Here is a 15775-nt window from a genome sequence, read left to right as displayed (position 1 = left end):
GTTTGTATGTGACTTGTGCTAGCGCTAATCTCTAATTTCTATACTGTCAGTTTATACCTGTCCCTTTTTTCTACTATACCCTGACATACTAAGGTATTGAGGGTTCATTGTACCTCACATCTGCTATTTAAGTGTGAGGACTATCACATACTATATACCGCAGTTGCACACTACATTGTGCCATATTACACATACTGCAAGGTATGCAAGGTATTGCACTGTATCACACTGTGTATTCTATTATTCTTGTGACTATGTCTGGCAGAGGAAAGACTAACAAGCAGTCTGATGCTGCTCCTCCTACTCTGATAGCTTGTAAGTTCTGCTCTGCGGGCTTAGCTAAAGAGGACCTCATTCAGGATGGTCTCTGTATTACTCAGCCACAGGTTGTTACACAGCCCAGGTCCATCAGCCCTGGTGTCTCTCCCTCAGGACCCACCCTGGGCTGCCTTTTCACTAATGCTGGCAAAACTTGTGGACCAAGAAGCAGTCCCCGTAGTAGCTCCACCTATGGGATGGCCACAGCAGGTACCCCCTGCAAATCATTTGCTTCCCCCATGGATAGACATGCTGTCTACCTCAGTGCAGACTTTGGTTAATACCTCTATGGTTTTTCAGCAAATGCTGCAAAAAGATAAACCTTTACCCACTAAGCCTACTAAACGTTCTCTGATATCTTCCCAATCCACACAGTTATCTGATTCTGAGATATCATCTGGGGAGGCAGATAACGCAGATCTCTGTCACTCTGACTACATCTCAGGAGAAGAGGAGTCACCCTATAAACTAAATATACCTGCTCTTGTGAGAGCTGTTAAAACTATTCTACAAATAGAAGAGGATGAACCCGCTCCTAAGAAAAAACATGCACTTTTTAAAAGACAAAAGATTGTTTTACCAGAGTTTCCTCACTCTGATCAGCTATCTGACCATATGAGTGAAGCTTGGAATATGCACGGTAAAAGGTTTCAAATTCCAAAACGGTTCAGTTCCTTTTACCCGCTTCCAGCTACTGATTGTACTAAATGGGAAGTTCCTCCAACGGTGGATTCTCATGTAACACGTCTGGTTAAAAATGCCACCTTGCCCATTCATACTGCAACTCCCTTGAAGGAGACCACAGATAGACTTATAGAAGCTTGTCATAAATCTATATACTTTCTTACAATAGCTATTACTCATCCTGCTAGGGCTACGGCCTTGGTGGCAAAAGCCATTGAGAGTTGTACAGAGGCCCTAGAAGAGACTTTTCCAACTGATGCTTCAAGGGAACAGCTGTCCTACATATCTCACATTAGAGGTGCAGCCTCCCCCTAGTGCCTAACCCTAACCCTAACCCCGCACCCTAAACCTAACTCCCCCTAACACCCCGATACTTAGCTTCGGGATCCCAGCGGTCGGGATGCCGCCGCCGGGCTTCTGACCGGCGTCGGGATTTCGGTGCCGGTAATAGGAGCATCGGTATCCAGACCACCAGGATGCCGAATGCATACCCTTTGTTTGTCTGTCTGTTATTACCCAGTGTTTTTTTATTACTATTTGTTCCCAATTGTATAGCGCAGTGGAATATGCTGGCACTATATAAGTAACTGATAATAATAGTAGTAATAATAATAATAATAATAATAATAATGCATATTGTATAAATAGTAAAATATTGTATCAGTAGATACTCATATGTACATTGATTAGTTATAGCTGAGAAGGACATTCATTTTATACCACAGATTACAATGAGATCACCGGCTTTTGATGAATTGTGAAAGTTTTGTAATGATTCATCTTTTCCTAGTAGTCTCTGTAATTTAAAGATATATATTTTTTCAAATTAAGAAGCTTTACAATTCCTATATATTATATTATAAAAAAAAAGGACTCAAATGACACTAACACGAAAGAACATTTTGTACATGTCTGGAAGTATCATAAATTACTTCTTCAGAATTTAGGGTCATATTAAAATCCATCTATGAGACTTTAAAGTAATTAATAGCGCTCAATGATGCTGGACAAGAGCCCTTGAATCTGATACTTCACTCAGTTCAGTGAAATTCACAGTGTAACTGTGCAAGTATATTATTCATAGTTGTTCACACATAGGAAAAACTCCTTCAGGTCACCAGTCAGGTCACACATTTAATACTGATCTTTTCTGTGTGCTTTGTTGTGTCAGAGCTGGTGTGCATTGCTAATATCCTGGTATGTCTTTTATGTGAAATATTACGCAATTGCAGAGATAGCTGATGTGTTGTGATCTTTTTGAAAATGTATTTTCTATTTTAATTGGGAAGTACTGGGAAAACATTAAACATGAAATGGCCATAATTTCTTAAAATATTTCTCTATGGATATAGAGTTTTTTGTTGAAAGTATTGGCGATTCTCTCTGAAAACCATTTGTATTGTCTACTAGGGTTTAGCAAGACATCTCAATGGTACTGTAATATTGTGACCATTCAACTACTGTAGTTATATTTCATTGATGAGAATGAAATAGTGTTATTTCATGTACATAGGACCTGATGTTCTAGACCATAGGTGTGTATGCTGTAGGATACCAAGGGGGGGTCCTAGAATCTGTTTCAATGGCCACTTGAATGTCATATATGCAGTAAATTCAATTGGAAAGTTCCTATCTTGAAGTTAAATTCTAATGACAAACTAATATTTGAGATCTGACATTATAAAAGCTTGAGGAGCTCTTTTCAGAATACAGAGTTTGAGATATATTGTTCACACTCACCTCCTTATCTAAAGCTTGTTTTCTTGCCCAATAGGAAATGACCCATTCTTGGCCCCCTCCTCTGACTGCTATCCACACCCCATGTAAAGCTGAGCAGTCAAAGTTTTCAATTCCCAGCAAGGTAAGCTCATACCATTAGATTTAAGATAAAGGAAACTAATCACCCCCCCCCAAATCAGATGTTGCTACTTTTTACTATTATGCTGCAACTCCACTGGTCCCGTAAAACAGCGGGCAAATTCATTTTGCCAACCACCTATATATGGCAGCGGAGGGAAGTGTAAGGTGGAGGTCCAATCAAAAACCGCAGTCTCAATTGTGGCTTGTCATTGGTTCTTCAGGTCACCCACTCACTCTTGATTGTAAAAGAAATAGAAGCTAATGTAGTTAACTATACTGCCACATTTTACTTTGTAGTGTGGTAATGTAACTTTAATGTCTTTATTATTTTAATAGCATTATGTTGTGATATTGCTGTGACCCCTAAATACGTCCATTGAAGAATCAGTTGTGCTGTTTGAAATAAGTTTTCACTAATTGCATATTAAACCTAGCAGCTATATCACCATAATCTCATCGATGCCTTCAATTTTAAACTAATGCATTTTGGGCAATGCATTAATTCTCCAATATTACATGTCACTCTTTCTATAAAACTGTTTTGATCTCCTATAAAGTCGTCCAGGTTTCTGCAATTGTTTATTTAGTTATGAAAAAAAAAAAAGCAATTATAATAAATATATTAACTGTTTGACAAAATTATGTTGTGCTAATTAGTTGATTTAGTGATCTTTTTTCATCAAAATAAGTCAAAATGCAGATTAACTGTACAAAATTATATAATCAAAACACCAATAAAATTTAGTACATAGACAATTAGGTATATTGTTGATAAAATTTGTGACAAATAATGTATTTTCTAACATTTTAATTTATAATGTCCTTTTACATCTTGGCTATTTATCCTTATCATTTAATCCCTACTCCATTCTTATGCATTTTAGATAAGGTTATATTTGTGATTGATAGAGGCAGATAATACACAAGCCTCTAGCTATGTGACCTAAATCTTTATATCTAGATGATATGTGGATTACTGTTTTGATTTATTTATGTTTATTTTTACAGGACTCTCAACATCTGACCTCAGGATACAGCATACAAAGTATGTCTTTTGTTCACCTAGATAATCATATTGTATTGCCTTACAGTACAATTTGCCGTATATGATTTTTTTTATTAGTAGCAAGTAGAATACAACGTTAATTTTTCAATTGTTAAATAAAAACGGAGACATGCAAATTTGTACTTTGTAATACTGTCATAAATGTACACATTATTACACTGATACAACTTAATATCTAACTAATCTGATTTCTTACCACAATATAATGAGAGACTTGTATGCAAAACTGGAAAAGGATTGATACTAGCCACAGCAAAAAAAAAAAAAAAACAGGTTTCATTTAATTATCTAATGAAAGAAAAACACCAGAAAAATTACTATATCTAGTTTTTTTGTTCCCTTTGCACACATTTGCATAAATGTTTTCTGCTGTATTTTTTTATTTTCTAGCATGCTAACCCTATGTTTGTGTTTGAAAAGTGTAAATAGAAAGAGATAATTTTACAATTATATGTGTGTTGGAGCACTTTACTATAGAGTTGTTATTAAACATCTATAAAATAAACCCTTAAAATAGAGAACAATCATTTTTTTCCAATACTGCAATCTTCTTTTCTCCTACCAAAGTTTTTTGTTCAGTCTTATTCATGTGCGATAACCCTTTCGCAGTTGGGGTATATAACCTAATTGAAAGGAACATTATTTAGGTATTTAGGTATATTATAACAGCAGTAGTTATATTGCCAAGTTAGTAGATCCAAATGTTAAAGAGACCAGACAAAGGGAAGAAAGTCACAAACTCCTAAATGTACTCATATATAGATGAGTATCATAACATTATTTGTAGCATACAGTATGCATTTCTATGTATGTGGCACAATTACCATGTACATGTGTAACATTTATGTTTTTTCCTAGAACGATGCGATGTCACGAACAAACCTGCAGTAAAATCCATCCCACAAAAGTCGTAAGTTATTTTATTATTATGCCAGTGCTTCTGCTTTCAGCTTCACATGTGTATTTTTTACTTAATTTGATTGTTTGTAAAATTTTTAATTTTCCAGGTACTTTTTGGAATCCCAACTGAAATGGGAATTTTCCAGTAGAGAAACTACAGTAATAATCCTATTTAATCCAATAAAAAACAAAATATTGGTGGCAGATACACACTAGAGTTGTGTGAAGATTTCTGCCATTTTAAAAATTAATTTGGAAGTTCAGTCTACCTTCAGTAATTCTGAAAAAATATATATAAACATTAACCTTAAACATATAATAACTAAAAACTGATAATACCAGATAACACCAGATTATCAGGCAGTACCATGGCTTCATCAACTTTAGAAACAGGAAAAGTTCCCGATTCAATAAATAAACAACATAAATTATATAGATTGTCAGTTACCACTGAAAGTTAAAAAAATTCAGTTTACCAATGGTTAACTGTATAATATGTGTATAAAAGATACGTTAATGTCACCAGGGAACAAAGCTGGGAATGTCATGCCTGATCCAATATATAGAAAGACTTCATAGTCATCATATAGCCAGCAACTATCACTGCTGGAAGTATTAGACAAGGAAAAACTAGAGCAGAACACATCCTAGAGCACTCTCCCAAAGCACATACTTGGCAACAATTATGTCTTTCTAGTTTGTTTAATTTAATAGCTCATGCAGGTCTGATATGCAAAGTACCTAATCATTATTATTTATGAAATAAAGTGGTACCCACTTTGTAGGCTAATACACATGAAATGTAACATTAAAGAAGCCCCCCCCCCTAGTTTTCCACCACATTGTTCTGCTCCTTGCTTCTGTCTCAGAGATTTTAGATGGCTGATATGAAATCAATGGAATGAATCAGAGCAGAGATCCCAGGAATTGAAGCCAGTCAAAGTACAGTAAATCCCCATCTCAAAGCAGAATCATTTTTTAAACTGAAATTCACGAAAGTTGATTTGAAATTCATTATAATTGTGTCAAACAATGTCTAGGCTGTCTAAAATTCTGATAAAGATGACATGGCTCATATACAGTATGCTGCCTATCTTGAGTAATAAGATTGAACTCCACACCTTTCTTCAGTTTGTAACACTGTATTTTGTAAATGATTGTGATTTTGTGACTTCTAGAAGTACAGAATGCTAAATATGGAAAGTTGTAATGATTTTGTACATATATGCTGGTTAATTAAACTCATTTGCAGCATCTTAACAAGTGGATTAATTTTTAATGCTGGCTTTACCCCTCCTTGCCTTCTCTACAGTAATACTTGGTAGGCAGCCACAACTGCAATTATTATTTTACTTACCTGAAACAATGTTTTTGCACTCTTAGAGGAATAGCAGGAAGGCAATAGCAATATTTGCAAAACATGTTATCAATCAAAGAAAATTATGGGCATTCTATAAACCCTCATAGAATACTGTACTCCATTCTATGATGGTTTATACACAGGATAGGCCAGTGCTTACCCCACTTCAAATTCCTTGACTATTTTTGAAACAGTATGTGCTGAAATCTTTTAAATAATATATAACAATTATCTGGGGCTTTATTCTGACCAGTTTCATAGTACTTCTGAGGCCCTGGTAGTCTCTTTCCCTAAAAATAAAGTAATAACATCTATAGAAAAATTGGACCAGGGCCCGATAGCCCCATTCAGACCCACAACACCTAGATTGGTGCCAAGAGGAAGGGATGAGGGGGGGGAGCAGGTACTAATTACTTGGCCCTGGCTTATCTGAGGGCCCAGAGAAAGCTGTGGAGGAGAAGTGCCTCCTTCTGTGGAGGCTTTGCTATGGTGCGCATAGTGTTCTTGTTTATATTTCAGGATGTGATCACGCCTCCCAGATTTGGCCATGCCCTCATCCCTGTACTGTCCAAGTCTGCCATATGTATCAGCAACCATGAGTGTGAGGAATGGGATGTAAAATGTATTATGGCAGAGTCACAAATTGTCTCAATTTTGTGCTTATTGACAGGCACATATCACTAATCTTTTACTGACATGCCATGTATAGTGCCTTTTATTTATCTTATCACCCTGATTGGCATATGATTGTAGCTTACTTATTTTCACACTAAAATTCAGGACACCTATTAGAAATGTATTTTGTTCAGTCACAAAGCTCCATATGTGCTGCTGAAACTGATACATATATTTATTGGATCCAGGGCTAGTGCAAGGTTTCCAGGCACCCCCAGGCACAGCTTCACCGTACCACCCCTGCTCCTCTAATACCCTCTTCCTAGCCCCTCACACACACTTCACTTTTTAAATATTATTACATTTATTCAAAATAATGCATATGTGCATGCGTGACTTGGCTTTTCTAGGTCACCGATGTGCAGTGGAATTTAAAGTTCTGCATGTTTAACATGAAGAATTACAATGTGAACATAAATGTGGATATGACAAAATCACTGAAATGCAGTAATGATTTATTTACATTTTCTGAATACCTGGTGTAAACATAAACCTGGACTACAGTATCTTATATTAGAGTAACAGCAATACTCTCCTTTCTAGAGATTCCAGCACTGATCATAATATCCTGATCTCTGTAGAGCACAGGGTGAGCCTTGTTTAACAGCTGATGATCCCTCTTTTGAGACTTTGTAAGTTCCCCATGGCTTCTATGGGCTCCTCTGGGAACCCCTTTATGTTGTCACAGTGTTGTACAATATTATATGACGAGAAAGCAATCCACGGAGAGGCAGCTCTTGGGAACTTCTTCAAATGAAGAAATGATGCAGCTGCTAGCAACATAGTCCTGTGGTCTCCAGAGTTCCAAATATCACAGTCACAACTTGTATATCTGAAAAAGCTGAGTATTGCCAAGGGTTGGGGAGAGAATTCAGTGGAGAACATGTTCACATATATTGTGGCAGAGAGTGCAACCTCAACACATACAAATTCTCTGAAGTCCTGTGGTACTATAAGGAAATCTGTACTCTTTCACCATGTGTGGCTGTCATTACCCTGTGGGTTTCCATAATGAAAATCCAGCAAGTTTCTTCCTTTCAATTCCTTTTCCAGTTTTGAAATGGAAATAATATTGACATTTAAACTTGTTCTGCCAAAAATTAGCTTCCTGTTACTATGTGTAACTATATTATAATAATATACTTATTTATAATACTATATATAATACACTCATTTTTTTATGATGGCAAATTAGGACGTGTGTACAGTACAAAAAAGGGGCTTAGTCGCGCATAACGAGATGCTGTGCACATGGCACCAACCTTTCACCTTTCTGCTATAAAGCACAGTAGTGCATTGGACATACCCAGGTGCGCCGAGAGGGGGGGAGCGGGTACCAATTACCCGGGCCCGGGCTTCCTGGCGGGGTCCGTCGGGGGCCCGGGTCTGGAGCCACCCCCCCCTCCCTCTTTCATTACAGCAGCCCAGCACACGCTGCTGTGTGCTGGGCTGCACTGAGAGACTGCTCGCGGCTGCTAAGTAGCAGCCGCAGCAGTCTCCTATGCCTGTAGGGGGAGCGATCACATTGATCATGTCCCGCCACTGGCTATGCGCTGGGCTCAGTGGGGCTCACAGCGCCCCCTCCTCAATGCACAGCGGCGCTGCAAAATTATTATTTTTATTATTTTTATCACTAAGGGGGCTTGACTATGCCTCCCGCAATAAGCCCCCCATTCACCCGTCCCGGTGTGGCTCTTGGCATGCCTGGACATACCTTCTAATACTGTCCCAATCATGACAAAGGACAGAGCTCTCTAATCAGGACTAGCCTGCCTAAAATGGGACCCTTGGGTGGAGGCTTAGATCAGCCAGGCTGCTCATTAAAGTTTATCAGTTCTTGGATTTGTTCCCGTATGGTTTTAATTATTCTGTTTTCATCCAGTTTTCTGTACTGTCATTTGTATAAATGTACACTAATATGTTTTAATTATTCTCTGTTAGTTTCTCAGCAGTCTATAGTGACTCTGATTCTAAAGGCACACACTAGACGATGTTTATAGGCATGGCCAAAAGTTTTCAGAATGACACAAGTATTGGTTTTCACAAAGCCTGCTTTTTCAGTTTTTATGATGGCAATTTGCATATTCTCCAGAACATCATGAAGAGTGATCAGATGATATGCAATTAATTGCAAAGTCCCTCTTTGCCCTGACAATGAACTTAATCCTAAAAAACATATTTTCACTGCATTTCAGCCCTCCCACAACAGGACCAGCTGACATCATGTCAGTGATTCTCTCGTTAACACAGGTGAGAGTGTTGACGAGGACAAGGCTGGAGATCACTCTGTCATTCTGATTGAGTTAGAATAACAGACTGGAAGCTTTAAAAGGAAGGTGGAGCTTGAAATCATTGTTCTTCCTCTGTTAACCATGGTTTGCCTGCAAGGAAACAAGTGCAGTCATCATTGCATTGCACAAAAAGGGCTTCATAGGCAAGGATATTGCTGCTAGTAAGATTGAACCTAAATGAACCATTTATCGGATCATCAAAAACTTCAAGGAGAGAGGTTTAATAGTGGTGAAGAAGGCTTCAAGGCGCTGAAGAACGTCCGGCAAGCACCAGGACCATCTCCCAAAGTTGATTAAGCTGCGGGATCGGGGCACCACCAGTGCAGAGCTTGCTTAGGAATGGCAGCAGGCAGGTGTGAGTGCATCTTCCTGCAAGTGAGGCAAAGACTTTTGGAGGATGGCCTCCTGTGTCAAGAAGGGCAGCAAAGAAGCCACTTCTCTCCAGGAAAAACACCAGTGACAGACTGATATACTGCAAAAGGTACAGGGATTGGATTGCTGAGGACTGGACTAAAGTTATTTTCTCTGATGAATCCCTTTTCAGATTGTTTGGGGCATCTGGAAAAATGCTTGTCCTGGAGAAGGAAAGGTGACCTTTTGCAGCATGATGGAGCACCTTGCCATAAGGCAAAAGTGATAACTAAGTGGCTCGGGGAACAAAACATAGAAATTTGGGATCCATGGCCAGGAAACTCCCCAGACCTTAATCCCATTGAGAACTTGTGGTCAATCCTCAACTTGTGTCATTCTCAAAACTTTTGGCCATGGCTGTAGTGTGTACTGACCTCATAAGCGACGGGACCCGGCAGGGTGCCAGCATCGGCAAATGCATACACACTTGCCGATTTTGGCAGCGACGGCACAATGGCGGGGACCATGCTGCATTTGGCAGCATGGCCCTCGCTAATGATGTTGCCCGTTGGACCTGCATGCAGGTCCAACGGGCAATGTTGCTGACGACATGCGGGAGTGCGCATCATCAGTGACATTGAGGGTACACAGTAGATGATGTGCCTGATATGTTGTCCGATCCAGCTAGATCTGACGATATATCATCTAGTGTGTACCCAACAGAAGACATGGCAATTTACTATATAGCGTGTTTTAAAATCCACTAAGTCTTTAGCGGTTTTGGACTTTACTTTAAAGAAGCAATTATATTCAATACAAAGCATGCCTGGTTATGTATTGACTGTAACTGCCCCTTTAAATCCAGTGGTCAAAACCACTGACAACATGGTGACCTTGTAAATTTAGCCCCTAGACTTTTATAAAGGACATAACACCAGTACCACAGGGACATCACGTTAGAGACCATGGTGTTTTTTTTTATAGCTTTGAGGGTGTGCAAGATCTCTCAGCAGTATTGTGATTGCCAATAGAATGTCTGCTAAACTTCCCTTTATTCTTTCCATTACCTTCCTACTCTATCATATTGCTTTTATTTCTTTTGTATGTACCTGAAAGCTGTATACATGTGACAGTGCTGACCCTTTCAACATAACTTCACTGTTTTTTTTTTTTATTATTCCACAAAGACACTATCCCGGTCAATGATTTGATCAGTAACAATTGTAAAGAGAGTGCTTTCTTCTGTCACCTTCCTGCCCCCTTGTTCTCGTAATCCTCTTCTCAATATCCTCACCTGCTGAACTCCGCTAATTCCTTTGATATATTTATCGAAGCAGCTGAAGCTTTAAAGCTACACTAATCGTGAGCACAATAGTTGTGTCAGTGCGATAAATATAGCAGCAGGAGATATAAATACTGTATAATCCATCTGCGAGCAATAAAATATAATGCATCATTAGTCAAACAGACATGTATGAAATGAATATGACAAACTTGTAAATGTATTTCTTTGTAAATATAAGGGCAGCCCTTGTACCCAAAATTTGCTAGTTAATTGAGACATATTTATAGGAGAACTGTCATTTAAATATATTTGCTTCATTAATGTGTGAACAGTGTCAACATGAAATGCGTATGTGTGTTTCCTGTATCATCTATTCGCACGTGATGCTGGATCATGATAATATATTACAGCAGATTTCTGGTCTCATAACCAGTCTTCTCATAAAGGGTGATGATGGATTTCACACGTGAAAGATCCCAGCCACAGTGAGCTGATCTTTATTAGCTGGAAAATGATGATCTGTTGCATTGTTGTTTCACAGAAATGAAAATATGTACTCGATCAAACAGAATCCCAAGCAAAGCGATATCACAGAAAGAATAGCAGATAAATCTGAATATGAAATATCCACAGAGAAGAAATGATGATAATGCTAATAAATTAGAGCAAAAGGAATTCTGGCAGAGGAATGGCTTCTCAGCCTTCCACTGCTATAATGTTATTTCACCAACAGTTTTGCTACACCATCGTATCATTGAAATATATTGTGATAAAATCATAGGTGCTGGTTGAAATGGATTGAAAAAGGTAAAATAGCTTGTCCATTAAATTACAGAGGATTTATTTTGAGATGCTCAGCTAAAACATTTTAAGGATATCTTTAACTGTCCCTAAACAGGGGCGTTTAAAAAGCACCCTTCCCCGGGGCTGCAAAAATGTTTAATTCTGCATCAATTGATTCCATGGGGTGAAGTTTCTAACTAGATCGATCTACTAGTTGGGTAGATAGTGGGGCCCTCCTAATTGGACAGATAGTGGGGCCCAATCAGCAAGTACTGGATGTCATTTTATGTCAGTCCATCTAATAAACAGGGCTCAGCTTATTCAATAATTTTTTAATGATGATATTAATCTTAGTATCTACAGTTAAGTGCACCATGCAGATGCTGTGGGCCTAGCAGCATAAGGGTCATTGCAAGATACAGTAGATCACCATGAACCCAGTGTCGGACTGGGGCACTAAAGGCCCACAGGGAGAATACAAATACAGTAGATTAACATGAGCCCAGTGTCAAACTGGGGCTCTAAAGGCCCACAGGAAGAATACAATGGTTGGGGCCCCACTTAAGAGAGGTGGCACAAAGATGAAGAGGTGTGGCTAGCTGATTGAGGGGGTGTGGCTAACCATCAGAGGGACAAAAGTAAAGAGAATAATTGCCCAAGTCCCGAGCTGGATTAAGAATATTAAAAAGAGTACTTATAGGATATAACGGAAAGACTCTAGCGTAATAAATCAGGATATACAGTATAGAATAGCCAATGTTATGGGCATTCCTGGTTGATGACTGGGTGGTAGTTCAGTGGGCATGTTATCCGAATCTTACGGGCAGGTCAATGCAAGTGACTGCATTCCCAAACTCACAGAAGCAATGCCAGATGGAGAAGCTGCATCTACCATAAGACTGGTGCAAGTTTATATGGTGTGACTGATGGTGGCATCTAAGGATGCAATAATCGGTATTACTGTGTACATGGATGCTGAAAGTGGGCATAACTTATCTGGTTTTGGCGGTGTCTCCAGGTCCTGGTGGTCATGTGACGATCAGTTCCAGCACAGATGTGTGACGAGTGGCGTTCCATGAGTGCAGTCCTCCTATCCCTAACCCTAATGCCTAACCCTACCCCCCATAGCCAAACCCTAACCTCCCCCTAGTTCTGAGAATGTCGACATTCACAAGGTGACATTTTTTGATGTCGACATTGTAAACATATAGACATTCTGAGGATGTCGACATGGTGCATGTCAACATGTAGAACCATGTTGACATTCTAGTGTTGACATTGTGGCGTCATCATGATGAATGTAGACATAGTAACTGTCGACAGTGTGACTGGATACCACCCAATGAATGTGTAACTTGTATACTGGCTAGTACATATGTATAACCCTCATAACCCCAACAAATACTGTATATACATGAATATACTGCACCACATCAAGAAAAGAGACTCTGGTTAGTGGTGAGGATGTTGTGAAGTTATTCAGACAGCATAACAGATGATGACATTTGTGAAATCCAATACAGGGGAAAATATGTTGTAACCCACAAAAGCATGCCACATGCTTGCCTCCTTTGTCTACACTGTATTAGAGGATGATACCAGAGGCTCTGCGGTGGCTCTCCAGGCTGCAGGATGGTATCAAAATACAGGTGCCACCAGGCAATGCCCTAACAGAATTGCCAGCACTGGGAAGGACAGCACTGCACAGAACATCCTCAGTACGCTCCAGGGGGCAGGTTAGCTTTCCAGGCACCCTGCTAACCAGATGCAGAGGCCACCAGGGCAGTGATGGTGCCACCCCCAGGCACCCTGCTAACCAGATGCAGAGGCCACCAGGGCAGTGATGGTGCCACCTCCAGGCTCACTGCTTGCACACCCCTAGTTATGGCTCAGTGATTATTCGCTGTTGGTTACAGCACCTACTTTCAGTGCCCAGTCTTCCTAAATGTTACCTATTAACTGATAACAGGGTTACCTATTAGACTATGTAGAAGTAATAATTGACTTTATTTGTTGCCGCATAGATTGTGTACTTGTGATTTACTCAGTTTGTAATTATCTACTACCCCACATGTATGTAGATCAATATAGATGTAATTATAAACACAACAGAATATGGTGGCACTATATAAGTAGATGTTAATAATGTTAACAACTGTAATTTTTTATATTGGTTAAAATGAAAACATCTATTGGTATCTATATAATAATCCAGCCTCCATCATGCGCAGTGAGAATAGGGTCATGTACCACAAGCACATGCCACCAATAGCTCCCACTATGTTGGGACAAATCACCAGGAGAGGAAAGGCCAGCAATGGAAGTAAGCATAAAGGGGAGGGGACAGTATGGGGCAAAGGGGTTGTATGGGATGGAGTGGTTGTGGGCTGAGGGAACCTGGCATATGTTTGCTCCATTTACTAGTTGTTAATATTCTCATTGATTGACACATTTCCTAGAATTATTTTTCAGTGCACATATTGGTTAACAATTAACATAGAACACAATAATAACAATACTTTTATCTTGTTACATTTATTTTTAGGTCAGAAATGTCTGTGATTTTTCTATACAATCAGTATGTTTGTTTTTAAATCTTACCCATTGCTTGTTTTCTTGCAAACATGTCTCAGCCCATGGTGGTAGTTTCTATTCTTGGCTAATCAGTGATACCCTATACATTAAGTCTTAACTACACAGAATCATATACAATTTCAGCTGGCTGATTCTTTTAAATGTAACTTTTCTCATACTCTGTGAAGCCTACTCCAATCATTATGCAAAATAGTGACTGTTTTTTAACCTTATGATGTTCCCAAGACACTTCTTTGGCACTTTTAGTGAAGTATTGAATGTAAAAGGTCCATGCATTCACATACAAATTATGCTAAGTGAGAAGTGACCTTTTATTAGAACTTTTTGAAAATAGAATTTCCGTCTGAGACGAATGTGAAGTCTTAAGGAGTTTTAATTGAAGTAGTTTCCAGAAGCAACATCTATGTTAATCAAATGTACTTTTTGTGACTCATAACAATAGTATTGTGTATCAAAATACATCCAACATTAATAATCACTTGTGTTCTACCTGTGAAAATACTCCTGTCCAACTTTCCTTCAGAAGATCAACTTTTGGGAATTGTTGAGCTCCAGCATCTCTCTAAATGATGATAAATTGTGAGCCCTATTCACTTACATAATGTACTTTTATTGGGGTACAGTGAGATTCCATGATTGGCTATCTACAACAGGAACTTATCACAGTTTGTCTGACATGAAGGTGCTCCACCTGAATGTTTAGATACAAAATTACTAAATGCATGGTAGTATCCACTAGACGATTTTCACTAAAATGTTATCTAGTAGTTGGGGCTGTACCGGATTATAAGCAGGGCAGCCAATGCAGTTGGGGCCCCCACAGGGCTGCAACCATTGCCCCAATATCAGCTATGGGAACCTAAAAAGGCACCACCTGTTGCGATATAATGACACGGCTAATCAGTGGAGACTGGAAGAGTGGACCAAAGACAGAGGAGCATGAAATAAGTTGACCATTTGGACAAAAGGAGCACATGGAGAAGTGGTGGTGGTGGTACGTGAACATGTTGCAAGACTTAGAGGTATAGAGATGGGGGAAGAGAGCATTATGTCAATTTTATTGATGGGGCCCCATCAAGTTTGTTGCCCCGGGGACTCCACATACCTTAATCCATCCCTGAGTTGGATACACAATGTCTCCAATCATTGCAAAATCCAACAGGTTATCTTCCCTTTTGAGCCAAGTGGAGCTGGAATGCAACATTTCTCTATGATCACCCACAAAGGTTTTCTCTTCTTCCTAAAGGAGATGAAAGAAACCCATACTGTGGTCTTGTTAGACATTCAGAAGGCCAACCATAAACTAAAGACCAAATTCCTTTCCATAAGCAAACAGACTGTCTAAATGGATGGAAAATGGGGGTGTAGTCTCCAACCAGCTAGTTGTGGAATCAGACTTGATGTAAATCCTTGAAGAAACCAAGAGGACCAAGACAACAGACCTTGGAATAGTAACTTGAGCATTAATGGATTACTGGAAGATGCGGGAATCCCTTCACTCCAGCTCTATCATAATAGCATTTGCTCATAGAACCTTAATTATAATTTAATTATCTTGGAATTAAATATAAATATCTACAGTAATTGTTCTTCAGAATCTGACAATA

At 39.1% G+C, this 15775-nt stretch overlaps 1 protein-coding gene across 1 annotated transcript in view; it reads left to right on the top strand.

Annotated features, from left to right (window-relative positions):
* AFF2 (ALF transcription elongation factor 2) overlaps positions 1-15775 on the top strand; it is a 599847-nt gene that overhangs the window by 377090 nt on the left and 206982 nt on the right. Inside the window, exons 5-7 of the mRNA XM_088478852.1 lie at positions 2777-2863; positions 3871-3907; positions 4787-4838. Of these exons, the coding sequence (XP_088334978.1) occupies positions 2777-2863; positions 3871-3907; positions 4787-4838 (176 nt within the window). The remainder of the gene's footprint in view (positions 1-2776; positions 2864-3870; positions 3908-4786; positions 4839-15775) is intronic.

The sequence above is a fragment of the Taudactylus pleione genome, unplaced genomic scaffold (assembly GCF_031769625.1).
Source record: "Taudactylus pleione unplaced genomic scaffold, aTauple2 ptg000222l, whole genome shotgun sequence".
NCBI lineage: Eukaryota > Metazoa > Chordata > Amphibia > Anura > Myobatrachidae > Taudactylus > Taudactylus pleione.
Note: the sequence above shows the minus strand (reverse complement) of the source record. Positions and strands in the feature narration are given on the sequence as shown.